The sequence below is a fragment of the Tasmannia lanceolata genome, unplaced genomic scaffold, assembly GCF_043159265.1.
Source record: "Tasmannia lanceolata isolate RefF3 unplaced genomic scaffold, GAP_Taslan_0.1 ptg000037l, whole genome shotgun sequence".
Lineage (NCBI taxonomy): Eukaryota > Viridiplantae > Streptophyta > Magnoliopsida > Canellales > Winteraceae > Tasmannia > Tasmannia lanceolata.
The window spans coordinates 55,925,805-55,953,128 of record NW_027518714.1 but is presented as its reverse complement, the minus strand read 5'-3'; the positions used below and the strand labels follow the sequence as shown (position 1 = coordinate 55,953,128).

Below are 27,324 nucleotides of genomic sequence, written 5' to 3'. Positions count from 1 at the left end.
AATTAATTTCATAGTCTTGAATACACCTGAGCTATTAAATGCACTTTATATCAATGTAAGCTTCATTTTTATTTTTTGAATGGTTATCAATCCAAGCTTTAGCGTACAACTATTTGGCCATGACTGCTAAGCTTGCACGAGCTCAAAGAACACTAGAATAGGTAACTTGAGTTGCCCTCTTTTGAGCATTGAGCATATAACAGAAGGTCTCAGAGCCTCTTTTTCATAGCCAAACTGCGCGTATCCAACAATCATTGTAAACCACATAATATCACTTTTATGTGGCAATCCAATGAATTATTCCATTGAATATTCCAACCTTCCACCCATCACGTAAACATCAATAAGGGCATTTGCAATATAAATATTCAAATTGAATGCATTCTTCATGCGATTTCTGTAAACTTTGCTTTCCCAATACCAACCTCATATTCACACAAACTTGTAAAATAGTGGTAAAACAAAGCAGTTTGGGGCTACAAAACCTTGCCTTATGTGGTGGATTGATCACATTGAGCATAAGGTGCAATCATGAAGGTCCAAAGAATGACTTATATTTGGGGGCATCACTTCAAAAATTGCCCGAGAATCCTCAACATGTCCACATTTTGCATACATATCAAGCAGATCATCCCCCACATAGGGGTCGAATTTATACCGAGTTTTCATGGCAAAGCCATGAATGCTCTTGCCTAATTGTACAGTACTGGTCTTCAGCAAACTACCAAATGTGAAATTCTTTGGCTTTAAGTTGACCTTCCTCATTCGAAAGAAGAGTTTGAAGGCCTCCTCTCCATAATCATCCTCAGCATAGCCTCCTCCCCATAATCATCCTCAGCATAGCCAATAACTTGGATACGAGGATTTTATAATCTATTTACAAGCTAAAACTTGGATTTTATACATTAAAACCTGGATTTTATCAGCCAAAACCTGGATTGTACATTTTCAGGGAAATCCTGGTTTTAGCTTATACAATCCTAGCTTATGAAATACCGATTTTAGCTTGTAAGATCCAAGATTTTACAATCATGGATTATAAAATCCATGTATCCAAACAGCATCTCTAAGTCGAAGAAACCATGTTGCAATCCAACCTCTGGAAAGCCTATACTCACAACTTCAAAATCGCCGTGAACACAAAAGGATTAAGTTTGGGGTCTTCTCTGTGAATGCGAGGAAGATCTTATGCATAATCACTTCTACCATTATTATTTTCATAACCCAAAATTTTGTAAACACAATTTTGTATGTCAATATTTTTGTTAACTAATATAGAAATTGATGATGAGAGAGGTTAGAGTAGAAATACCTAGTGAAGGAGCCTGATCGAGGAGGTCGAGGAAGGCGTTGTAATAATCAACGTACTTAAAAACAACTTGAGGGTATTCCTGTTTCAGCTCTTCTATGACTTGTTTTAATTGCCTGTTATGTCTCATAGCAAAATTGTTAAAGTTTTTTAGGCATCCTCTCTTATCGTAAGAACCCTTATCATTGGTGTGGAATGCAGTAAGGTAGCTTGGCAGGCATCCAATCGGGAAGTTTCCAGGAATCACTATTTGATTGGCGCCGGCATTGATTAATCTCTGAATTAATCATCACAAACAAGAACAATAAATTTAAGTGGGTCATATACTGAAATGATAATAATATTATAACAACAAAAAATCATACACTATATTGATCATAATCACCATCATAAGCACACATGTTGGTTTTTAGATAAAGAGAACTTACTCTTCCCTCTTTTATCGTAGTTACTACTATGGGTATAAAGCTTTCCATTTCCTTTGTGGTTTTGCCTCGGAGAAAAGCTTAGTTGTAGTCATTCCCTCCAATCTCCCCCATCAGGAAAAGGGTTTTCTCAAACTTCTTTTTACACTATAATTATTAAAAAATGAACAATTAAAATTTGATTATAGTATAACAAAATTAAACTCCACATAAAGCTCACAATTGTTAGACTTGCATGTAGCATCAGAGCAGAGAGAGTTGAGACGGGTCTAGAACTAGTCGAGCTGAACATCAAGGGAGCTTTTTGTAAATGGTGCCTGGATATTGCTTTTCTCTAAGATGGAAGGGTCAAGAGCAGTAGCTCCAACTACTGCGAAATTTACTCCATGATCGAATGCAGCGTTTGACTCCAAGTATGGGTTGAGAAGGGGGAGATGGAAGTAAAGAGCTGTAAAGCATCAAGAGTGCAAAAGAGTATTAGATGATGTAAAATACATGATAAGATTAAGATGGATTTGAATGGTTTTATTAATGTGTTACTAATGAAAAAATTCGAAAAAAAAAAGAGCTAACAGATCAAAGAAACCTAAAACTAGCGAACGAATTTCATATGGAAGTTGCGACCTGCAACTTGGATTCGAAGTGAACTTACAACTAGGAAACAGAGTCTTACTTCACTGTCTACATTCACACAAACAGAGTCTTATTTTATGTTTAAAATTGACAGAAAACTGATAATTTTTAAGTGCAAGATAATTTATAGATACAATCCCACCCACAAGCAGAACAGCACATTGCTAAATCAAAATGTCATAGAATTAGAGGTAGATTTTTTTAAAAATTGAATACCAATCATCAACAAGTACTATAGAACAACTTCTTTATTTATTTATTTTTTATTTTTAAAAAGAGAAGAGACCAAAATAGAAAGACACTTTCTCATCAAAACTGTTTATTTCATATGTATGCTTTTGTTGGAGATGGCCGTGGTTCAAAAACCACTTGTATTTGAAACAAATGGTTTGGATCTTCAAACGTGGGACCCACTATACAATTTTAAAAAGGGCGCTGATATCCCCTCTGTAGGCTATCCCCCCCCCCCGACGGCTGGCTAACGTTAAACGTTAGGATTTAACGTATGTGTCACTTTCCCACCATTTGACATTTTGACCGCTCTCTCTCTCTCTCTCCACAGACACAACAGGAACAGTTGGTGGGCCCAACAGAAATCGTTGGTGGAATGGTGGGCCCATCTTTGAACAACGTAGGCCCCGCCCATACCATGCCATAGGATGATCCAAACCGTCCATTTGATGGGCCATAAACGTAAATAGGTTGCGTCCCAAAATATCATTTCCATAGGCTGATCCTAGCCCTCCGATCTAAATAGGAACTACATCTTATGCAACCTCTATAGATTGTAGGGTTGTGATCATCCTATGGAAATGATTTTTGGGGCACAACCTATTTACATTGTGGCCCATCAAATGAATGGTTTGGATCATTCTATGGAGTTGGTCGTAAAGTAACATTAAGGCCCGTCCACAACATAGGACGATCCAAGCCGTCCATGGTTTGGATAATCCTATGGAGTTGGTCGTACAGTAACATTAAGGCCCAATCGTAGGCCCCACCGATATTTTTTCAAATTGAAGTGTATCGAAGCCGTCTATGGTTTGGATCATCCTATGGTGTGATTCGTACAGTAACATTAAGGCCCAATTTAGGCCCCACCCATATTTTTGAAAATGAAGTGTACCGTCCAAACCATAGGATGATCCGAGCCGTCCATTTGATGGGCCATAACGTAAATGGGTTGTGCCCCCAAAAGGGTTGGCCCATCAAATGAATGGTTAGGATCATCCTGTGGTCGTACAGTAACATTAAGGCCCTTCCACAACATAGAATGATCCAAGCCGTCCATGGTTTGGATAATCCTATGGAGTTGGTCGTACACTAACATTAAGGCCCAATCGTAGGCCCCACCGATATTTTTCAAATTGAAGTGCACCGTCCACAACATAGGATGATCCAAGCCGTCCATGGTTTGGATCATCCTATGGTGTGGTTCGTACCAATTTAGGCCCCACCCATATTTTTGAAAATGAAGTGTACCGTCCAGACCATAGGATGATCCGAGCCGTCCATATGATGGGCAATAGGTTGTGCCCCAAAAATCATTTCCGTAGGATGATCACAACCCTACAATCTATAGAGGTTGCATAAGATGTAGTTCCTATTTAGATCGGAGGGCTAGGATCAGCCTATGGAAATAATATTTTAGGACGCAACCTATTTACGTTTATAGCCCATCAAATGGACGGTTTGGATTATCCTATGGTGTGGTATGGGCGAGACCTACGTTGTTCAAAGATGGGCCCACCATTCCACCAACGGTTTCTGTTGGGCCCACCAACTGTTCCTGTTGTGTGTAGAGAGAGAGAGAGAGAGAGAGAGAGAGAGAGAGAGAGACCGGTCAAATGGTGGGAAAACGTTAGCCAGCCGTGAAGGGGGGAAAATAGCCTACAAGGGGGAGGCAAATATCAGCGCCCTTTAAAAATAGGCAAAGTAATACATAAGTTTAGGGAGAAAAGAATAGCCAATAATAACATGATCGTCCAAGTAGTAAAAATAACAAACAATAAAAACAGAGAGGATAGAGAGAGAGGTCCCCTCAAACAGCAACTAAAAGAAAGAAATTTGTCGGATTGAATTCATCTGTGGTGGTTCACTCAACTCAGTCAGGTATGATGGGGGAGTGTCCACCTTGCTTCTCTAGCTTATTGATATTATGTAATATATATAGATAGATACATATAGGATGAGATACACATATGATGTAGGAAATTAGAGAGTAAACATTGATATGAGAGGTTGAAAGTTGAAGAAACAGCTATAGGTAGCCCACTGGCAGATCAATTGTAATCAACATTACCAAAGACCCAATTTAGATACTCAATATCAAACTAAACATCAAATAATCACAATATAACTATAACAATTACACAAAAAATAAAAAGGAAAACATAGTAGAAAAGATTGAATTACCTATCTATCTTGAAATCAAATAATCACATTTTAAAACTCAAACTTCTAATACACATATTATAAACAAACTCAAACTTCTAGTACACATTATAAATAAGTGCACCGGTTAGTCCATTATCATATCACGTAAGTCAGTGTGAAGTTGATTTTTTTTCCCTTCCTTTCTCCCAAACTTACTCTTCTCTTTTGAATGGCAGTCTAGATGGAAGTAAAGCATCAAGAGTGCAAAAGAGTACAAGTAAGAAGCCCATGCAAATCTGTTTTTTTTTGGTAAGGAACATAATTTTGAGTCCAATGCAAATCTGTTTGTTGGTAAAGAACATAATTTTGAGTCCAATAGACTCACAATCGGTTCTAAAAATCTAAAGCAAACAGGGCCCAAACCAATCAAAAACATCACCAGGAAAAGCAGAATACCCGATTAAGCTATGAAAAAGGCTTCATGATATTCATACAAAAGAGTAAAAAACAAAAAAACACAAATGGACGGTTTGGATCATCCTATGGAAATGATTTTTTAGACTACAACGTTCTGTCAAATGGAGCACACAACTGTAAGGAGTGAATTTATCACTTCCCTTGTCAGGCTTTTGATAGTTTAACTGGGCACGTATCTCTATAAAACTGTATTTGAATGAAGAAAAAAATTACAGCCAAAGAGTCATATTCAAACTCTAAACTCTCGTATCTCGACTCACTATTCGAGAGATCAATTTGGTTCTTAGTTTCATACCTGCTGAGGCTTGGGAAACATTTTTCGGGAAGCCGTTCTTTTGGTTTCTTCCAATATCTCAATTGATCCTATACCACAATTAATTCAACAATTACTCGCATTCTTTTCTAAATTGATTTTAGCTGACTCTGTACGAAGACATAACCTTTTATAAGAGTTAATCATGTCAAAATGTTAGGTTGGTTTTATCTTTGGTGCTCTATCACACCATATACATTACTCTATTAGTAGTTTTTCCATGTAAATCACATGTACTGTTATCACACTATATACATTACTATATTAGTAGTTTTCCCATGTAAACCACATGTACTGTTATATAATATCAAGTATGCACAATCTATACGAAAACGGTTAGAAAAGTTTGAGGCAAGGAGAATGCTTAATCGCTATGAAATAAGCTACTATATATTATAAGTTTCGCGAGTAATCCACAATTTATTTGACTAAATTTTCGAATAAGCTAGCGGAATTGCCCCCGCGATGCACAAGGTGAAAGTTAATTATGCTCACCTTAAACAAACGCAATGAACACCGGGGCCCACCTCACCTTCGTGCATACATCATATAATGCCTATTTTTTTTTAGAAAATTCACTGGCCGCTTTGTACGAAGATCCAAACCATTCATTTGCTCAGCTAATGCCATTTATGATTCTCCACGGATCAAAGAGTTAGGATCATCCTAGGGAGAAGTTTTTTTGGGGCAAGAACTATTTATGTTGGGTCACAACAAGTGAATGGTTTGGAACTTCGAACAAAGTAAGGCCCAATGATTTTTTATTTTTTTTTAATATATAGGTTTATTGTGTCCACCTTCTTCAAAGATCTAAACCTTTCATTGATGGGCACCACCAAGGGTTCGTTTTCAAAGATAGAAGCGAGAGAGAGAGAGAGAGAGAGAGAGAGAGAGAGAGAGAGTATGGTCTAAACTTGTACTGTCAAGTAATTTTCAAAAATGGGTTGTACGGCCCACAGCCCACACCATAGAAGGATCCAAACCCTCAATTTGATGGGCCACAATGTAAATAGATTGTGCCCCATAAATCATTTCCATAGAATGATCCCAACCCTTTGATCTAGAGGTTTCCATAATATGCAGTTACTCTGTAGATCGCAATTTGATGGGCCACAATGTAAATAGATTGTGCCCCATAAATCATTTCCATAGGATGATCCCAACCCTTTGATCTAGAGGTTTCCATAATATGTAGTTACTCTGTAGATCGGAGGGCTAGGATCATCCTATGGAAATGATTTTTTCAGCCATAATTCTCTAAACAATCACAGCATGATAGCTTCTAATGTAGAACTAACAATTTAGAAACGTCTCGCTATTGATTAAAGGCTGAGCTAGGCATTCATCATATTTACTACCCAAACGGGCCAAACATCATTCGGTGAACAAATTTGCTAGAAGATTTGAGGAAAGACATTTTACGGCTGGCTACTAGTTTAATTCATATGAGGTAGCTGTTCTCACATGTAAAAGCCAATGCGAAATGGCTTTCCGATTTTCAGAAAACAAATCCGCGGTCGACCGAATTGTCCCGGTCGCCCGGACCGATAAATTTTGAGATGTCCTAGAATTCCAGGTAGGGCTGCAACTCGAGCCGGGTAAAACCCGACCCGCATCGACCCGACCCGAAAATAGCCTGGGTCGGGTTCAGGTTTCATGGGTTTCGGGTCGAGCCAGGTTCAGCATTCAAAAGCCCGCATGAATCTCAGGTCGAGCCGGGTTTGAAGGGGCCGGACCCGACCCGACCCGAGTTACATAAGTTATAGTATGTACATTTTTTTCTATTGTTAGTTAAAAGTGAAAGGGATAATTACATTTACACCCCCTCTAGTTTCTGACACATCCACTTCCACCCCTATAGTTTAAAACGTGACAAATACACCCTTGTAGTTTCAATTTGTTTAAGGTAGGCCCCCTCAACTGAAGGTTCGTCCATAGATTGAAGGGTTACGATGATCCGATGGAGCTGATTTTTTGGGCACACCCTAACTATGTCAGGACCCATCAAATGAACGCTTTGGATCATCCAAACAATGTGGGCCCACATTATTTGGATGATTTTTTGGTAGTGTTTGGATTCGGGTAGGGGCCCACATTATTTGGATGATCCAAAGCGTTCATTTGATGGGTCCTGACATAGATATGGTGTGCCCAAAAAATCAGCTCCATCGGATCATCCTAACCCTTCAATCTATGGACGAACCTTCAGCTGAGGGGGCAAACCTTAAACAAATTGAAACTACAAGGGTGTATTTGTCACGTTTTAAACTATAGGGGTGGAAGTGGATGTGTCAGAAACTAGAGGGGGTGTAAATGTAATTATCCCAAAGTTAAAAGTGAAAACCCACGCACCCACTGTTACTGTATGTGAGTGTAATTTCTGCTTCTATGAGTTGAGTTGATTCAAGTGTTTGATTCGGCATTGTTTGATTGTAATTACAACATTATTTGATTACAGCATTGTTTGATTCAAGTGTGATGTGAGTGTAATTACATCATTGTTTGATTCAAGTGTAATGTGAGTGTAATTTCTGCTTCTATGAGTTGAGTTGCCTTGCCAAACAAGAATTTTCCTTAAAAATTTGCGTCAACATGAAAAAACCCGGCCCGACCCGAGATTTATCATGGGTAGGGCCGGGTTTGGGAATCGTGGGTTTTCCGAAAAAAAAAACCGACCCAACCCGAGATATTTCTCGAGTAGGGTTGGGTTCTCCAAAACCCGACCCGCCTGACCCGAGTTGCAGCCCTAATTCCAGGTACCATCCTGCAGTCGCCTGGCCTATCCCAGTCGACCGTTGCAAATCCCATTAATCAAAACCTTTCAAATAAAATTCCTACACATCAAAGCAGTAAAGCACTTCCAAGAAATTATTTCTACAAGAAATTATTTCTACAAGAATTATTTCCAAGAAAATTATTTCTACAGGAGTTATTTCCAAGAAAATTATTTTTATCACAATTATTTAGAAGAAGATTATTTATTTCAAGAGGAAGTTAACTAAAGAATAATGTTTGTTAAAGTTATTTTTATTCCTATCAAAATAGAGCATAAAGTTAGAAGGACCAATAACCGTAATTAACAACTTAAACGTTTTTAGGGAATTTTGCCTAAGGAGAGATACTATTTTCTAGTATGTGACAACTAGTGGGACACCCGTGCGATCCATGGGGGCGAGGAAAAAAGAAGTATGCTGTAATTATTATTTTTAAAAGATCCATTCATAAGGAAGATACATTTAAGAAAGTTTAGAAATCAGCTTTACACAATTGAGAGTGCATGGAAAAATTCTAGATAAGTTGCTTATTCACAAAAAAAGGTTGTAATGCAGAAAAAAAAAAATAGAGAGTAGGCGGTTATTCAAAATACAATGAATTAATAAATAAATTATCAAGCAACAAAGCTTTTAATTACCAAAAATTGTGTGGATGTGATGTCTACTGCTAGGATTTTTCAAAATCCATAAAGCAAAATTTCTGAAAAGTTGCAATCTTTAGTGAACAGTCATGATTCTATACCTAAGCATTGTAATATTTGGGGAATAGTTATGATTTTATACCAACAATCACATTTGTTCTGAAATGGTACATCTATTCGAATGAACAGGCACATCTGTTATGAAATTGTGCATCTATTCAAATGAACAGACACATCTGTTCTGAAATAATGCATTTATTCTAATAGACATGTCTATTCATTGATGATCTTTCGGAAAAGACATGTCTGTAAAAAGTGAACAGACACATCTATTATGTAAAGATGCATTGATTCGAATAAAAAGACAATATACATGTTTATTCATTGATGATGTTTAGAAAAGACATGTCTATAGAAAGTGACTATTGGTTGGTTATAAATATGTGGGCTAGGATTCAATTTAAAGAACTTCTTCAGATTCGTTCTCTCTTCTCTATTACTTCTGTTGTTTTGCTTCAATTACAAAACTGTAATTTTATAACTGAAACAAATTAATTTATGGGCCTAAATTATCTTGGGAGGCAGATTTGCTGATTACCTTTTGCAGATTTATAAGGGGCAAATTTTGTCTTAAGGAGAGAACGAATTACGTTCGACTTAGGTATTAATTTTCTTCATTCAATATTTACAACATCTACTCCTTGCAAGGGTGTGTTGCCTTGATCTTCCCTAGTTTTTACGTTTCTTTATTCTTTTTTTGTTGGTTTTTACCCATAAATCACCTTCCTGGGAATCCCAAACTCCTATTAATCTCACCTAAAACCTCTATTGCATTAATTCACACCTATCTTTTACACAAACTACTAAGTTATTTATTAAAAAAATCATCAACCTTAAAAAAATCAATCAAATCCATTTATATCACGTGTCCCTTTTTTTGTCTAAAAACTAATTTTACACCCTCCCGGCATCATTCGACAGCTTCTCTGCATATGTCTATACTCCATTAATTATGCGGTACTTGCGAAAAGATCGAGTAATATAGCTTGCTAATTTGCAAATAGAGTAATGACATTTGGCCATATTTTCCAAAATGGGTATCTCTTGACGGAAAGCATACTAAAGGCGTTTCAAAGTTCAAAAAGACAACTATACTTGTTACTCCCAAAACGCAAAAACCCTGTTCTATTTCCCTAATCCACTCATGAGAGAGGGAGGCAAAGAGATGCGGGAAGAGTGGTACTGTATGGCCTACACGGCTACACCATAGGATGATCCAAACTGTCCATTTGATGGGCCACAACGTAAATAGGTTGTGCCCAAAAAATCATTTCCACAGGATGATCCTAGCCTTCCAATCTATAGAGCATAATTTCTAGGGCACAACCTAGTTACATTGTGGCCCATCAAATGCACAGTTTGGATCATCCTATGGCCCTAAATAGGTTGTGCCCAAAAAATTATTTCCATAGGATGATTCTAGCCTTCCGATCTATAGAGGTTTCCATAACATGCGGTTCCTCTGTTGATCAGACGGCTGGGATCATCTTATGGTAATGATTTTTGGGGCACAGCCTATTTACATTGTGGCCCATCAAATGAATGGTTTGGAATCTTTGGATCATCCTATGGTGTGCAGTGTAGTACTTGTGAAAAATACTTAACTATGCAACTCCATTTTAAAATCTAAAATCAAGAGCGTGTGGGAATATCATAATCCCACGCCTAAAATTCTTGGGGCACAACCCATTTACATTGTGGCCCATCAAATGGACGGTTTGGATCATCCTATGGCCCAAGATTGGTTGTGCCCAAAAAATTATTTCCCCAGGATGATCCTAGCCTTCCCAATCTTTCCATAACATGCCGTTCCTCTAAATATTAGAAGGCTGGGATTGTCTTATGGATTGATTTTGGGGGCACAACCTATTTACTAATGTACATATTGTAGCCCATCAAATGGAAGGTTTGGATCATCCTATGTGTGCCGTACAGTACTTTTTTGGAAAATACCAAACCATATATGCAAGCCTACACGCCGTATAAAAACTCTAAAAATCATGGGGTGTGGCAATATCATCCGTAAAATTCTTCAAATAAAGGAGAAGTTAAAGTTTTGCAAAACCAAATTAGTAGGGAAAATCAATTAGCGTGATTAAATTGAATTAGTTGGGCCGATTTTACTGCGTTAAAGGGGGATCTTATCTGTTTAAGGGGTGAATCATTTCCCTAAGCTTACTAGGGTTTTCCTTTAATAGAGAGATTTGGAATAGAAACCGAAGCTGATTTTTTGCCCAAAATCATGCTTCCTAAGCGTTTTTGCCGAGAATTCTAACTTAAGTTGTTACAAGAAGTGATGCCACGTAAGATATAAGCCTAATGGGATAGTAGCCCAATCCCATTTAAACTCTCATAGCCTAATCCGATTCAAACTCACATACACACTTATAATCTCGTAGCCTAATCCTATTCAAACTCTCGTATACACTCGTAAATAACCCATTAATTCATCTTCACTAAAAAAAATTATTTTCAGTTCTGAGAGAAATCTTGCTAGTGACACACGAGCAATGGCTAAGAGAAATCTTGTTACTGACATACGAGCAATGGCTAAGTCAATGATTCTTCTCTTTGTATTTGCTTTACTTTCTCAGGCTACAGTTCAACAACAGTTTCCTCAACTCCCTCCATTTCCTAAATTCCCTCCTCTCCCTCGTCTTCCTATTCCACTTCCTCCTCTTCCTAAACTCCCACCCCTTCCTCCTCTTCCTCAACTCCCTCCTCTTCTTCCTCTTCCTAAACTCCCACCCCTTCCTCCTCTTCCTCAACTCCCTCCTCTTCTTCCTCTTCCTCAACTCTCTCCTCTTCCTGAATTTCCTTTTTCGATTGATGCTATTTACAACTTTGGTGATTCTATAAGCGATACGGGAAACCTTCTTCGAGAAGGTGTTGTAGGTGGTGGCTTCGAAGCAATATCTAAACTTCCATATGGAGAGACATTCTTCAATCGACCCACTGGTAGATGCTCCAACGGCTTACTCATGATTGATTTTATAGGTAATTCAATCTTCTCTACTGTATTTGTTTTATAGGTAATTCAATCTTCTCCACTATATTTGATTTTATAGGTAATTCAATCTACTCTTCTATATATTTTTTTTTCTTGTTGATTATTTGAGTTTTAGATAAATTGGATGTTTGGGTTACACTAGCTGTTTCTTCACCTTTCAACCTCTCATATCAATTTTTACTCTTTAACTTCCCACATCTTATATGTGTGTGCAGGTTTTTTTTTACTAGTATCTACTAATGGGTAGTCTATTCGTGGTGCATATATCACATAGAAAGCCTTTTTACTCTTTAACTTCCCACATCCTATATGTGTGTGTGTGTGTGCAGGGTTTTTTTTACTAGCATCTACTAATGGATAGTGCAGGGTTTTTTTTTACTAGTAGCTAATAATGGGTAGTCCACTCGTGGTGCAAATATTACATAGAGAGCCGAACAGCCAAAAATAAAGAAAGCCATGTAGATTAACGACTGATCTACTAGTGGGAAACTGGGATTCATATGGAAGGCCCACTGGACAATAAAATCCACTGTTTGGATTACAGGAACTTTCTAGTAAAGTTTGGAAGAAAAAAATTCCCAAAATTTATTACTGTTCTATTGATTGATTACATATGAGAAAGAAAACTGATATTGGAAAAAATAATTTTCTTCCAAACTCTAGCGGTTTCCATGGAATGTAGCGAGATATAATTTGCTCCAGTCTTAAAACCGGTCTCTATAACACAAATCAATGAAAAAAAAGTAACTTGAACTACAACAATTCTGAGTTTTATTCAGAGCGACTTTCAATTCATAATGATATCACTCTGAATAAGCCATATAGATGCAAAAATTTTCCTATGAAAATTGTTCCATGAGATATGTTTTTCTGCAATCCGAACATGGTAAGTGGGCTCATATCATTGTTTTATTTGTGGCCTGGAAAAGAGGTATATTGAACCAAAACAACGAAAAATAATGGCAGCACACACAGAATAATCTCTATTTAGGCCATTTAATGTTCGTAACTCAATAATCTCTATTTTAGGCCATTTAAACTATATTCCTAAATTAAATTGCTTAGATAAAACCAAGAAGATAGGAAGCACAGTGGAACCAGACTCCATGGATCACCTCTCTCGATACTATATATATATATCAATCTTACCATGTATAAATAAATTTTACATCATCTAATACTCTTTTGGACTCTTGATGCTTTACAGCTATGTACTTCCATCTCCCCCTTCTCAACCCATACTTGGAGAAGGACGCTCCATTCGATCATGGAGTAAATTTTGCAGTAGCTGGAGCTACGGCTCTTTACCCTTCCATCTTAGAGAAAAGCAATATCCAGACACCATTTACCAACAGCTCCCTTGATGTCCAGCTTGAATGGTTCAAGACCCGTCTCAACTCTCTCTGCTCTGAGAGTACAAGTACAGGCAAGTCTAACAAATGTGAGCTTTATGTGGAGTTTAGTTTTGTTATATTATAATCAAATTTTAATTGTTCATTTTCTGTTAATTATAGAGTGTAAAAAGAAGTTTGAGAGAGCCCTTTTCTTGATGGGGGAGATTGGAGGGAATGACTACAACTATGCTTTTCTCCAAGGCAAAACCACAAAGGAAATGGAAAGCTATATACCCAAAGTAGTAAATACCATAAAAGAGGGTGCAAGAGTAAGTTCTCTTTATCTAAAAACACGTGTGCATAGTGTGTGAATTTTTGTTGTTATAAAGATTATTATCGTTTCAGTATATGACCCACTTAAACTTACTGTTCTTGTTTGTTATGATTAATTCAGAGAATAATCAATGCCGGCGCCGTTCAAATAGTAATTCCTGGAAACTTCCCGATTGGATGCCTGCCAAGCTACCTTACTGCATTCCGCACCAATGATCCAGGTTCTTACGACGGCAAAGGATGCCTAAAAGATTTTAACAATTTTGCTAATGGACACAACAATCAATTAAAACAAGTCATACAAGAGCTGAAACAGGAATACCCTCGAGTTGTTTTTAAGTACGCTGATTATTACAACGCCTTCCTCGACCTCCTCGATCAGGCTCCTTCAATAGGTATTTCTGCTTTAACCTCACTTATCATCAATTTCCTGATTAGTTAACTAAAAATATTGAGATAAATAATTGTGTTTAAATAATTTTGGATTATGAAAATAATAATGGTAAAAGTGATTATGCATAAAATCTCCCATCCATAATGAGACAATTAATAAGATTTGACATATACAAAGAGAACTATACTAATGCTTTCTTTCTCTCGTTTAGGATTCGATGGAGATTCTTTGTTGAAAGCTTGTTGTGGGAGTGGAGGGGATTATAATTTCGATGTGAACCGGAGTTGCGGTGCGCCTGGCGTTTCGGTGTGTCCTAATCCCGACAGGTACATCAGTTGGGACGGCATTCATATGACCCAAGCGGCATACAATTTTATGGCAAAGAGGCTAATCTTGAACATGTTCATTATGTAAAGCCACTGAAGCAACTTGAAGATGATAGTATTAGATAATATTTTAGTTTTCCATAGTTACAATTTGAATGAGTTGTTTGGATTAGTCACAAATTTAGAGTCGGGTTTAAGATAAGGTTGGATCATGTGATCTTAGTACAATACTATCAATTTCCCTGAATTTATGAATTTTTTGTCTGAATTTTATATGCATTATTCGATTAATTGTTGTATTGTTACTGGAGCCTCGTTTATTAGTGTGTACAATTGTGATGTGCCAAAATAATTGTAGAAAAAACAAGTTTCCACCTGAAGGAAACAAAACCATGGTAGAGACTGAAATAATGAGGTCCGCATTGTGGAAAAAACGATATAAAGGTTTCCATATATTGATGTTCTTATGTTCTCTACCATTTCATGAGAACCCACAAAGAACATGTTTTGTCTTGAAATTGATGATATCTCCATTTTCAGCTTTGATTCATGGAAGGAAAAATCTACCATAACCGAGACCAATCTCTCCTCCATCCACCGTCTCTCTGTTAGGTTCTGATTCTAGAGAAAAACCTAAAAAAATGGACAAGCTGCCTTTAAGATGGAGAGATTCATGCTGGGTAAAAATTCCACCTAATGTCAAAAAAATTTATACGAGGCCAGAAGATAAAGATAATTAATAACAGCATCAAAATTTACAAATCCTACTCCCTTCTGCTCCGTGTTAGTTTGTCCCTTCTCTATTTGCTATTAAGCTGTCTAAGTCTAAAAAGATGAATACAAAACCACCCCTCCAATATTTGAGGAAATTAAAGGAGAAAAATACTATGTTACAAAATAACAAAAAAATAATATCTCACTTTGTATGGAGCAAAATGGGCGCCAACAATTCCTATTATCAAAATTCGATAAAAAAAAAAAAAGCATTTCCTATTCGTGTTGGTCGTAAATACACCGATTAGCCCAAGTTGATCAGTTTGTCAGTTTTGCAGTCTGAGGAGTAGGCACAGCAACCGGAACAGTCCCACCAGTAATCGGCCTGGGCATTGCAAGTTTATCAACCATTTACACATTAGAAGAGATACCTAGAGAAACATCAGAGTTTTTTTTTTTTTTCTTCTTTTTTCCTTCTCATAGAGAAATTCAATTCTATCATCACAAAAATCAGAGTAACATGAAGAAAAGAAAGAAAAGACTGGTTAAAAATATGAAGAACTTACAGTCCAACAAAGACTTTGAAAGCATCATAGATGAGGAGGAAGTCCACGGGTGAAAAGAACCCATAATCCGCTTCTTCACCGCCTGCATACAAAGGGTAAAAAATATCAAGAACACAGTCACTCAAAGAAATATAGATGAGAAGTTGAAGGGAAAAAATACAGGCCATGAATTATTCCCCCCACCTCCCCCCAATCCCCCGCCAAAAAAAAAAAAGGGGGCTCACACATCACGAACAGTTGCACCCTCGGAGTTGTTGAGGAAAGATACAAGATTGTCAGCAGGGTGAGATACAATAGCACAGAAGACATACAAGATTGTCAGCAGGGTGAGATACAATATAGCACAGAAGACATACAAGATTGTCAGCAGGGTGAGATACAATATAGCACAGAAGACACCAGCAATATAGCCACCGGCAAAGCTCACACCCAGCTGTAGTTTTTTGCTGCACTGTTCCTTTGGTGTGGGGATGACATACATGGTATCAGCAGCACCCAATCGCTATTAGATTAGCATGTATCCTTGAGCAAAGCAAGGCAAAAGTATTGGAGGAGAAAAACATGGTGATTAGTAGCTAATTGTTTGTAAAAGAGAATTAAATTAGAGAATATCTGCACTAACTTTGCTTAAAAAAACATGCGGTGGATTAGATGAATATTTAGTGTCAACTTCAACTTGTACATTTTTTTAAAAGAAATATTTTTAATATGGCTGTAAAGGCATTACAATGATGAGGGCAAGGCATCCCACAAATGCCAACAGCAGCTACACCATTCCATGCAATGTGTACAGCATCTACACCATTCCAGCTACACCATCACAATCTACAAAACTCTACATTTCAAGTGATATGCCCCGCCTCATCTAAAATGGGGCTACATAGTGGTGGAGCCAGGATTTGTACATATAAAATACAGTGGGCCCACATTGTTTGGTTGATGTAAACCATTCATTTGATGGGCCCTCACATAGATAGGGTGTCCCCAAAAAATCAGCTCCATAGGATCATCCTAACCCTTCGATTTGTAGAGGTTAAAATAGACGGGTATAAACTGGTGCAGATAGTTAGGCCCAATAAGTGGCGTATTTGCCCATTATAACTTTTAGGGATTTATTTTCATGTTATTTAGTTTCTAGAATTCTTATTTCCATATTATTTAGTTTCTAGGATTTTATTTTTCAAGTTATTTAGATTTAGGGCTTTTATTTACTTTCCATAGAATTTTATTTCAGTTGCCTATAAATAGGACTCATGTATTAGAGATATTAAGCTTTTGATGAATTAAAGATTGATTAAGATTCTCCCCTCCAATTTCCTTTCTTCTTCTCCCCCAAGACTTCTTCTCCTCTATTCTTCCTCTTCTCCTACTCTTTCATCTCTTTCTTCCATTTTCTCTTCCCTGGTCCTACACCGTAAACCTTCACAAATCTGTCCATTTCTTCCCTCCACAGTTTGAAGGGTTAGGATGATCCTAAAGTGCTGATTTTTTGGGCACACCCTATCTATGTGAGTTCCGATCAAATGAATGATGTGGATCATCCAAACAATGTGGGCTCACTGTATTTTAAGTCGACGTAGTAGATAAGTTATCCATCTCTCTCTCTCTCTCTCTCTCTCTCTCTCTCTCTCTCTCTCTCTCTCTCTCTCTCTATATATATATATATATATATATATATATATATATATATGAGAGAACGGTTCCTACACATATGTGTAGATAAGTTATCTACACACTAGCTTAAAATACAGTGGGGGCCACATTATTTGGGTGATCCAAACCATTCATTTTTAAGGCCCTCACTTGGATAGGGTGTCCACAAAAAATCAGATCCATAGGATCATCCTAACCATTCGAACTGTGGAGGCAAAAACTGGACTAATTTGTGAAGGTTTAAAGACATCCATTTTACCTCCACAAATCGTAGGGTTGGGATGATCCTATGGATCTGATTTTTTGTAGACACCCTATCTATGTGAGGGCCTTTAAAATGGATGGCTTGGATCACCCAAACAATGTGGGCCCCCACTGTATTTTAAGCTCGTGTGTAGAGAACTCTCTACACACGAGCTTAAAATACAGTGGGGGCCCACATTGTTTGGGTGATCCAAGCCATCCATTTTAAAGCACCAAATGATACACTTCTCTGATATAAATCTCAGGGAGACTGCTAATAGTGAGGAAGTTTCAGAGCTAGAAGAAGAATAAGAGGAAGAAGACGAAGAAGAGAGAATAAAGGAATTTTGTCTATTTTCTGCCCTTTCCCTGATCTCGTACATGATTATAAAAGATCATTCCCTAACGGATTGATTCTCTTCTGTCAGATGACAGTAACAACTTGCTTTCCCCCTTCTTTGTAAAAGACAGATTACAAAACATATTAGACCACTAATACTGATTTATCCTAATTATCTACTAATTATTTACTAATAAAATCCTTCATCCAAACAGGGGTTCGCTTGGTTCTTCTCCCCTGCTCATGACTTGCCCTTTTTTGTTGAGATTCCACCAGATTATCCATCACAGAGTCTTCTGTTATAATCTGTTGAGCTGCAGTTCTATCATTGCCCACTCCTTCGAAACTAACCTTGTCCTCAAGGTTCAGATTTGGATAAGCTAATTGCAGGTCATGTAAGTTCTCCCAAGATGTTTCCTCTGGAGGAAGTCCATACAGTGGGGGCCTACATTGTTTGGGTGATCCAAGCCATCCATTTTAAAGGCCCTCACATAGATAGGGTGTCTACAAAAAATCAGATCCATAGGATCATCCCAACCCTACGATTTGTGGAGGTAAAATGGATGTCTTTAAACCTTCACAAATTAGTCCATTTTTTGTCTCCACAATTCGAATGGTTAGGATGATACTATGGATCTGATTTTTTGTGGACACCCTATCTATGTGAGGGCCTTAAAAATGAATGGTTTGGATCACCCAAATAATGTGGCCCCCACTGTATTTTAAGCTAGTGTGTAGATAACTTATCTACACATGTGTAGGAACCGTTTTCTCTCTCTCTCTCTCTCTCTCTCTCTCTCTCTCTCTCTCTCTCTCTCTCTCTCTCTCTCTCTATATATATATATATATATATATATATATATATATATATATATAATTTGGAGGGCCCTTCCATGGATAGGGTGTGTACCAAAAATCAACGCTATAGGATCATCCTAACCCCATCAAAGGTGGAGGGGACAGACACTGTGTGTCCATGTTTCTGCCCATTTTTCAGCTCCACAAATGGCAGGGTTAGGATGATCCTATAGTGCTGATTTTTGGTACACACCCAATCCATGGAAGGGCCTTCCAAATGAATGCTTTGGATCCCCCCAAAAATGTGGCCCCCCTATGGTTTGTGAGCTCTGCTCAAATAAGCTTGCTTATCTGAGCAGCTACTCACAAACCATTTCCTCATATATATATATATATATATATATATATATATATATATATATAGAGGAAACTGTTGGTGAGCTAGCTTGCCCAATCACATGGGGGCCCACTTTGTTAGGATGATCCAAACCATTCATTTGAAAGTCCTTTACATAGATGGGGGGTGTACCAAAAATCAGCCCCATAGGATCATCCTAACCCCTCCATTTGTGGAGGACAAAAATGGACAGACACAAATCTGCCCCATTTTTTTCCTCCACAAATGGAGGGGTTAGGATGATCCTATGGAGCTGATTTTTGGTACACCTCCTATCTATGATAAGGCCTTGCAAATGAATGGTTTGGATCACTCTCCAAAATGTGGGACCCATGTGATTGGGCAAGCTAGCTCACCATAAGTTTGGTTAAGCTCACCAACAGTTTTCTCATATATATATATATATATATATATATATATAGAGGAAACTGTTGGTGAGCTTAAGCTCACCAAACTTATGGTGAGCTAGCTTGCCCAATCACATGGGGGCCCACTTTGTTAGGATGATCCAAACCATTCATTTGAAAGTCCCTTACATAGATGGAGGGTGTACCAAAAATCAGCTCCATAGGATCATCCTAACCCCTCCATTTGTGGAGGACAAAAATGGACAGACTCTGATTTTTGGTACACACCCTATCTATGATAAGGCCTTGCAAATGAATGGTTTGGATCACTCCCCAAAATGTGGGACCCATGTGATTGGGCAAGCTAGCTCACCATAAGTTAAGCTCACCAACAGTTTCCTCATATATATATATATATATATCTGTGCGCGCGCGTGTGTGTTGGGGGGGTGGTGTCTAAAACACTTCAGTGATTCTAACACTCTCTAAACCTTATTGGAATACATTTGGAGTTAGAAACACATTTGAGCCTCTCTTGATTCAAGATTAAGGAGTGAATTAGGAACCTCACTTGTATATCTTTTCATCCATTCATTGTAGCCTCTTGAAGGCATTTTGTTTCTTTCTTTCTTTGATCATCCTCTGTATTTGGTGAGTGCTCGGAGATGCGAGTTGTGAAGAGCGGAGCCATCCTTGTTGTAAACGGTTTAATCCTTGCCCTTAAGAGGATTCGGTTAGTGAAGCCACCAAAGACCTTGGTGGAGTGGAGTAGGTCTTAGTGTGGATCTAAGGACCAAACCACCATAAAATCCGGGTGCACTCTCTCTCTCTCTCTCTCTCTCTCTCTCTCTCTCTCTCTCTCTCTCTCTCTCCTTGTGCATTTGTGTTTTATCTTCTTTATGCTATCATTCTAACCTTGTTCTTGAGAGCTTTAATTTGTGGTTTGTTTGTTTTTTATAATCAAACATCTAAAACAGCAAGAAATTTCTTTAAAAACCCAATTCATATACCCCCAATTTATCTTCTTTATGCTATCATTCTAACCTTGTTCTTGAGTGCTTTAATTTGTGGTTTGTTTGTTTTTTATAATCAAATATCTAAAACAGCAAGAAATTTCTTTAAAAACCCAATTCATATACCCCCAATTTATCTTCTTTATGCTATCATTCTAACCTTGTTCTTGAGTGCTTTAATTTGTGGTTTGTTTGTTTTTTATAATCAAACATCTAAAACAGCAAGAAATTTCTTTAAAAACCCAATTCATATACCCCCCTCCCCCAACCCCGGGTTGCACCTCTCACAACTGGATAAACTAATATTTTATGGGAAAGCTACGTGGCTATCAAACATGGTGTAACTGTGTTCTTGGATTGGCATGTAATTTACGACGGTTGTATTCAAATTGCTTATGTTAGTTGGAAATTGGAATTTACTAGTTTTTAAATTGTCATTTTTTCAATTATTTCACGCTTCCCTTTATGCTATCCCATCGGTTCAATTTACGCTTCCCTTCAAGCTTCCTACTTCCCGCCTCCGCCTAAAGCCTTCCCGTGAGCCTTCGCTTAAGTAATAAATAGTGTCTTCTTGTTAAATTTGGTTGACATAATGGTTTCTTATATTTTCTAATATTTTTTTTTTTGAATGGTTTTTTCTAATAATTTTTTATTTGTCCAATTTTTTTAACTATTTGAAAAAATTCATACAATCATAACGTCTTTTCCAAAACATAAGACCGAAATGTATAAACATTAGTACATTTCGTAGCACTGACCAAAATAAAACACCGAACGAAACGGAATTCATAAGTTAGGTTCCAATTCAAAGCAATAAAACATTAAATAGATCTACCATAATCTAACTTCCATGGTTTTTAGAAAAAGAAATAGTGATCTCCCTTAAATGGCATACTAACAGATGAAGTACTTCCCACAAAACCGATATATAAAAGCAACAAGAGTAATATCAAAATGAAACACCAAACGAAACGAAATTCATAATTTAGGTTCCAATTCAAAGCAATAAAACATTAAATAGATCTACCGAAATCTAACTTCCATGATTTTTAGAAAAGGAAATAGTGATGTCCCTTAAATGGCATACTAACAGATGAAGTACTTCCCACAAAACAGATATATAAAAGCAACAAGAGAATATTATAACATAAAACTCTCTTATGAAAATTCCATTCAAAAAAACATAAAACAAGAAAATGAAAGGTTGCTGCTTACATGGAATCTGACGCCCCCAAAGAAGAACAAGCCCCTTATATAACCTGTAAAAGTTACCTGACTTGAGAAAATAACAATTAATAGTACACAAATCCAAATAATATATCAGTCCACAAAAACATAGGTTTATTAAGAAGAGGCTGCATATACCCTAGTACACCTTCAGATCTAACAATCTTAGGTAACCCATCAGACAATCCTCTGGCGAATCCAGTTTGAGTTTGGACGCGGACCTTCACTCCTTCAAATGGGCAAAGGGCAACATCAGCAATTAACTCAGCAGATGCAGACCCTGCAAGGTAGATCAAAGTCTTGTATTTGGTAGCAAACTCAGGCCCAGCAAGATCGGAGTAGTATTTCTTGAAGAACTCATAGAGTCCAAATTTGCAGGCGCCTCAAGCACTGTAACCAATCAGAGTCGACGCCCAACCCCTGAAGAAACCTCTGACTCCCTGTTCCTTAAGCAGCACCCGAAAACCAGAGGAGATGCTCTTGTACTTCTCAGGATCAATCTGTACAATATAGAAGGATAAAGGAGATCAATTAGATTCTCAAAGAAAAAACAAACAGATCAAAATCAGATGAAGACCAGGAAGCTTGTTTCGAAACATATAAAAACACCAACAACGGATCAAGCTAAGAAGATCAGATCAGACTTTGAAGCTAAGAGGAGTTGCAAGAGAAGGAACAAAAAATAAAGATCTAAAATCAACCTATCACAGGAGAAAAAAAAAGGACAAAAATCAAGATCTTAAACTGAAGAAGACGAACACTAATAACCTGTTGTATCATCCGTCAGAGAGATTATATGGTGAATGCGACTGTAAATTGGCATTGGTGGTACAACAAAAGTACCACCCTTGATATTTGATCCAACAGCAGCACCTTAAAAAGTGTGCTGCCATTTGATGAAATATCAAGGGTGGTACGGCCAATACCAATCTACATGCGCATCCAGCATATAAAATCTCCATCCGTGAGTTTAAAAAAAAATCATTAAGCTCAAAAACTTGAAATTGAATATGACAGATACAAAGAATCCGTTTTACCAATCATATAGACAAGCAAAAAAGTCAGACCAAAAATCAAATTAGTGATCTCAGGAACTGTTAAAAGTAATTAATTCAGATATAGAGACTACAGAACAATAAAAAAAATCGTGAAAATCTCCCAAGTGAATAAAGCTAGCTATCATCAAAATTTCTTCAAGATCAACAGCCTAATCATATATTTCAGATCTACAGACTACACGCTAATCAACAAAAGAATAAAAACAAGCTTAAAAACAACAAGCAAACAAGAAAAGAAATTGCAAAACAAGAAAAAAAAAACTGAAGATTTCGAACTTCTACAAATCTCAAACCACCACGTAGAAAATAAACATATCAGCAACAAATGAAACCCTAATCAACGGTCATATGACCACAAAATGCGAGAAACAAACCTGATTCCAACATTAATCATCAAATTCAAGCAGAAAACGCAGAAACAAACAAATCAAAATGTTGAGCAGTTATTAGAAGTCCTAATCCGAAACAGAAACCCTAGAAATTGAAATAAAGAACCTGCATGTTGCATTTGACGAGATCAAGAGGAGTGACAGCCATGTAAGTGAGACCACAGCTCAAAATCCCTCCAACGCAATAAACTGGAGAGTACAGCGCGATCCTCCCACGCTGGCTCGGGGCAGGGATGAAGAAAGCCTTTGAAACTCCATTAGAGGAGAAAGAAGAAGGAGATCTAGAAAAGGAGGAGAAATTAGGGTTTCTGTTAAGGAGATTTTCGAGATCTATGGTTTTGGTGGAGGTGGAGTAGAGAAAATTGGGACTGAGCGATTGGTGATAGTTTTCAGAGAAGGCCATTTGGAAAGAGGAGAAGAGAAATGTTGGCATTGGGAGAAATTAGAAAAGGAAGAAAAGAGGGTTTGTTGATTTTCTTGATGGGTTTAAGGGTTTGGGTTGAGAAAAAACAGGGGTTTCGGAGATGAGAAAATAAAGGGTTTTACCCCGTTTACTCCATGTCCGACTCGTAGAAATCGTGATTCTGTTCTGTTTCGATCTTCCTTCGCGTTGTTTGTACGATGAATAGGAACGAAAATGCCTCTTCATTTTTGCCATCTCATGAAGAAGACACCTGCAAGTGTAAACGCAAAAAATTCTCACCCCCATTTTTACAAGAGGAATCCTACACTGCCTGAACTGAACCTGAACTCTACGACTCTGCGCCCTTGATATTTGATCCAACTCCAGCCCACTTTTTAAGAGGCTGCTGTTGGATCAAATATCAAGTGCAGTACCTTTGGCATACACAGGTGCCCCATGGGTCCATCACAGCAAAGTTCATTTATAAATTCACATGACACCATGAAATGGGGGCGTGGTTTTTTAGCTCAAGCTCGCGGTTAGCTAAAGCTTACAATACACCGTCTCCCATAGTAGTTTGACTCATCTAACCCATTAATTTTATACTACCTCGCATAGATAAGGTATTCCTAACAAACCGGCTTCATACCATAATCATAACCATCCGATCTATACGATCCTAATTTATAACCATCCTTTGTAAACTTCCACATATCATAACCCTAACCATAACCCATGACTCAAACAACAATGGGAGATGTGTATTCTAACTCTAGCTCACAGTGAGCTCGAGCTCAGAAACCATATCCCAATATGAAAATGGAGCACACAAATCTAAATTTAAGGGAGCAATAAATACTTGTTGGGAAGGATCAATATGAGTGCCCTTGCATATGGTTTTTTCGAAGCAGGTAAGAATCGTAACCTGTCAAAAATTCTCCTTACCAAATGCAAAATGTAATATATAATATGAACAAAAGATAGTATAAGTAAAAATTTATATTTTACATACTTGCAGATTGCATGAGAAGATCGAATTGTGCTTCTTCTCAAAGCGACGGAAGCCTTTTTCGAACCTTTTCGATCTTCATCCGCTCATCTGGTGTTTCGAGCTTGGGATTGAACTCCAACAAATACTTTTTGGTGTGATTATTCAAAGTCTGAAACCACGAATTCTCTCCTTTCGGGGTCTTCAGCTTCCACATTTCGGATCGAAGAACTCATATCCAACGACATTGTTGACGATTTCAATTGAAATCAGACTACATCTCTAATAGTTTATGGAAAAATGGGCGAAAAATTACTCAAAATCAACTTTGTGTATATATAAAAAAACAAAAAAGGAAATTAATGGACAGAAATGAAAATCCCAACAGTATTTTATCGGATTTTGAGTTTGAATGCTGAGTTTTGTCAACTTTTCGTTGAAATTAGTTGTGAAAATGGCAAATTTAAGAGAAAAATCTTCCAGCTACAATAAATTACCTTATGTATTAGAAATATTTGTAACAAAATGCTAGGGACATTTGTCTTCGATTTCCGCTTATAGGCTTCGAGGAGGAAGATCCGATGGTGGTGTTTTCTGTTTTGCTTTCCTGTGGGAGCAGGAAGGAAGAAGGCCATGAGAAACAAATTCTCTTACTCGATAAATGAGAAATTTAGGGTGTGTTTGGCAACGATTCTATTTATGTTTCCTAATTTTGATTTTGTTTCTTGATTCTGTTATTGATTCAGATTCAAAAAAACATAATCATATTTGGCAACTCACTTAAAAATCATTTTTTTGTTCTTGAACAGAATCACCTTATTGGTTTTATGCAACAAAGTGCAATTAATGTTTTTTTTTGAAGAAAGCAACAGAATATATATTTATATATATGAATAAGCAGAACCGAGATGATCCTGTCGGAACAATGAGCAAATAAAATAGCAAGACAATGACTCAAGGGGGGAGATAGTCAAAACACTCCAATTCGGCCCGGGAAACACCACTCTTAGCCAGAGAGTCGGCTGCCACATTGGCCGATCTCCGGACATGCTGAAAGACCATGGAGTAGCCCTTTCCTCTATCCTCTATCTCCTCAAAGAAATGCACAAATCTCCAAGGGGGAGAAGCGTCTCCCGAAAGCCAGCGAATAACATTTACGGAATCGCCTTCGACTATCAGACTGTCACACTCCAAGCGAGGCATGGAAAGAATCCCACTGTGAACGGCTCGAACCTCCGCCTCAGACGAGTCGGCAAATCCAAGAGGCCCCGAATAGGCCCAAATGACTTCCCCTTTATGGTTCCGACATAACCCCCCCACTCCAGCCGCTCCTGGGTTACCGATAGAGGAACCGTCAAAATTGAGCTTCAGAGACCCCGGTGGCGGGGGGGACCAGGAGGGTCGAGATTTCACTTTGGTAACCGATTCCATGCATATGGTTGACCACCCTTCCCAAAGGGCATACGCAGAAACAAACCGAAAAAGAGGAAGGGAACGGGCCCAGGAGATGACCGCTGCTACCACCTGTATATAAATCCAATATGGGGACCTGACCTTCCCTTCAAAGACCCGCGCATTCCGCTCTTTCCACAAGAACCACCAGGAGGCTAAGAGACACATCTTCCACAAAATTCGACCTTTCCTCTTCCACGGAGCCCAGTCCCAACTCGTAATAAATTCGGCCATAGAATTGGAAGCAACCCAACTGACTCCAAATCTAGAAAAGAGATGACCCCAAATATATGAAGCAACCTGGCAATGTATAAATAAGTGGTCGATGGATTCCCCGGCGGATAGACATAGTGGGCAGTGATCCACCAGCCACATTCCTCTCTTCCGTAAGAAATCTATCGTCTGAATTCGTCCCCAGCTAACCGACCACCCAAAGAAAGCAACTCTTGGAGGGCATGCGAGGCGCCAAACCGCGGAGGACGCATGCTCCACTAGAGTGGGGATCAGATGGAGATAAAAAGATTTAACAGAGAAAATCCCCGACGGATTCCAAATCCAAATACGACGATCTAAGCCCGAAGACTTGATGAAGCAAGAGTCCAATAAGGAGATGAGGGCGCTGTAATCGCTTAACTCCCGAACAAAAAAGGCTCGACGGAACTTGGGAATCCACTCCACTTGCCCTTGGACCCGTTCGAAACATTCCGATACCCAAGCTTCTTTCTGAGAAGATACAATATATAAGTCAGGAAACAAAACTTGAAGAGAATGGGACGAACACCAAGGGTCCTGCCAAAACCGAATTCGATCCCCCCTATAGACTCTGAAGCGAACTCCAGGGGCAAAAAAGAACTTCAAACGCAATATGTCCCTCCATACTGTGATTCCTTTGATTTTGAAAGTATCAACGGAGTCCCAATTCCCAGGAGATGAACCATACTTACTGTCAATGACCCGAACCCACAAAGAGGAGTGTTCTTCTCCGTATCTCCACAACCACTTGCCCATAAGGGCCTGATTAAAGAGTTGAACTCTCCTGATACCCAAACCTCCGTTTTTAATTGGAGAGCAGACTAGACTCCATTTAAGAAGGGAGAAGTGCAATTAATGTTGATTCACTTTTATAGATTATAAATGCACTTTGGTGATGTGCAACCAACCAGGGCGCCCTTTCATCCCATTTTTGCATGGGCACCCTCAAGTCTCATGGGTTCAGCATCTTTGTTGTTAATTTAGAGGGATTTTATCATGAATTGAATGTCTTTGGATAGCATTGGTTCAAATTATCCCTTTTCCCGTAAGACAAGTAAGAAATTTTAGAAATACTTTTT

General features: G+C 38.1%; 1 protein-coding gene and 2 pseudogenes across 3 annotated transcripts; 1 reads left to right on the top strand and 2 right to left on the bottom strand.

Moving 5' to 3' along the window:
- Positions 1-416: 416 nt before the first annotated feature.
- On the bottom strand, positions 417-2,529 carry LOC143861616 (GDSL esterase/lipase At5g03980-like; annotated as a pseudogene). The gene is made up of 4 exons (XR_013239976.1): positions 2,502-2,529; positions 1,929-2,182; positions 1,738-1,881; positions 417-1,586 (listed from the first exon to the last, which is right to left on the bottom strand). The product of XR_013239976.1 is annotated as a GDSL esterase/lipase At5g03980-like (transcript).
- Positions 2,530-11,403: 8,874 nt separating this feature from the next.
- LOC143862624 (acetylajmalan esterase 2-like) lies at positions 11,404-14,524 on the top strand. The gene is made up of 5 exons (XM_077373682.1): positions 11,404-12,005; positions 13,226-13,438; positions 13,533-13,681; positions 13,807-14,080; positions 14,291-14,524. The coding sequence occupies exons 1-5, from the start codon at positions 11,519-11,521 to the stop codon at positions 14,491-14,493; spliced, it is 1,326 nt and encodes a 441-aa protein (XP_077229797.1). The 5' UTR covers positions 11,404-11,518; the 3' UTR covers positions 14,494-14,524.
- A 604-nt stretch (positions 14,525-15,128) lies between these two features.
- Positions 15,129-23,951, bottom strand: LOC143862554 (mitochondrial phosphate carrier protein 3, mitochondrial-like; annotated as a pseudogene). The gene is made up of 5 exons (XR_013240356.1): positions 23,257-23,951; positions 21,842-22,203; positions 21,692-21,735; positions 15,686-15,767; positions 15,129-15,504 (listed from the first exon to the last, which is right to left on the bottom strand). The product of XR_013240356.1 is annotated as a mitochondrial phosphate carrier protein 3, mitochondrial-like (transcript).
- Between the last annotated feature and the right edge of the window lie 3,373 nt (positions 23,952-27,324).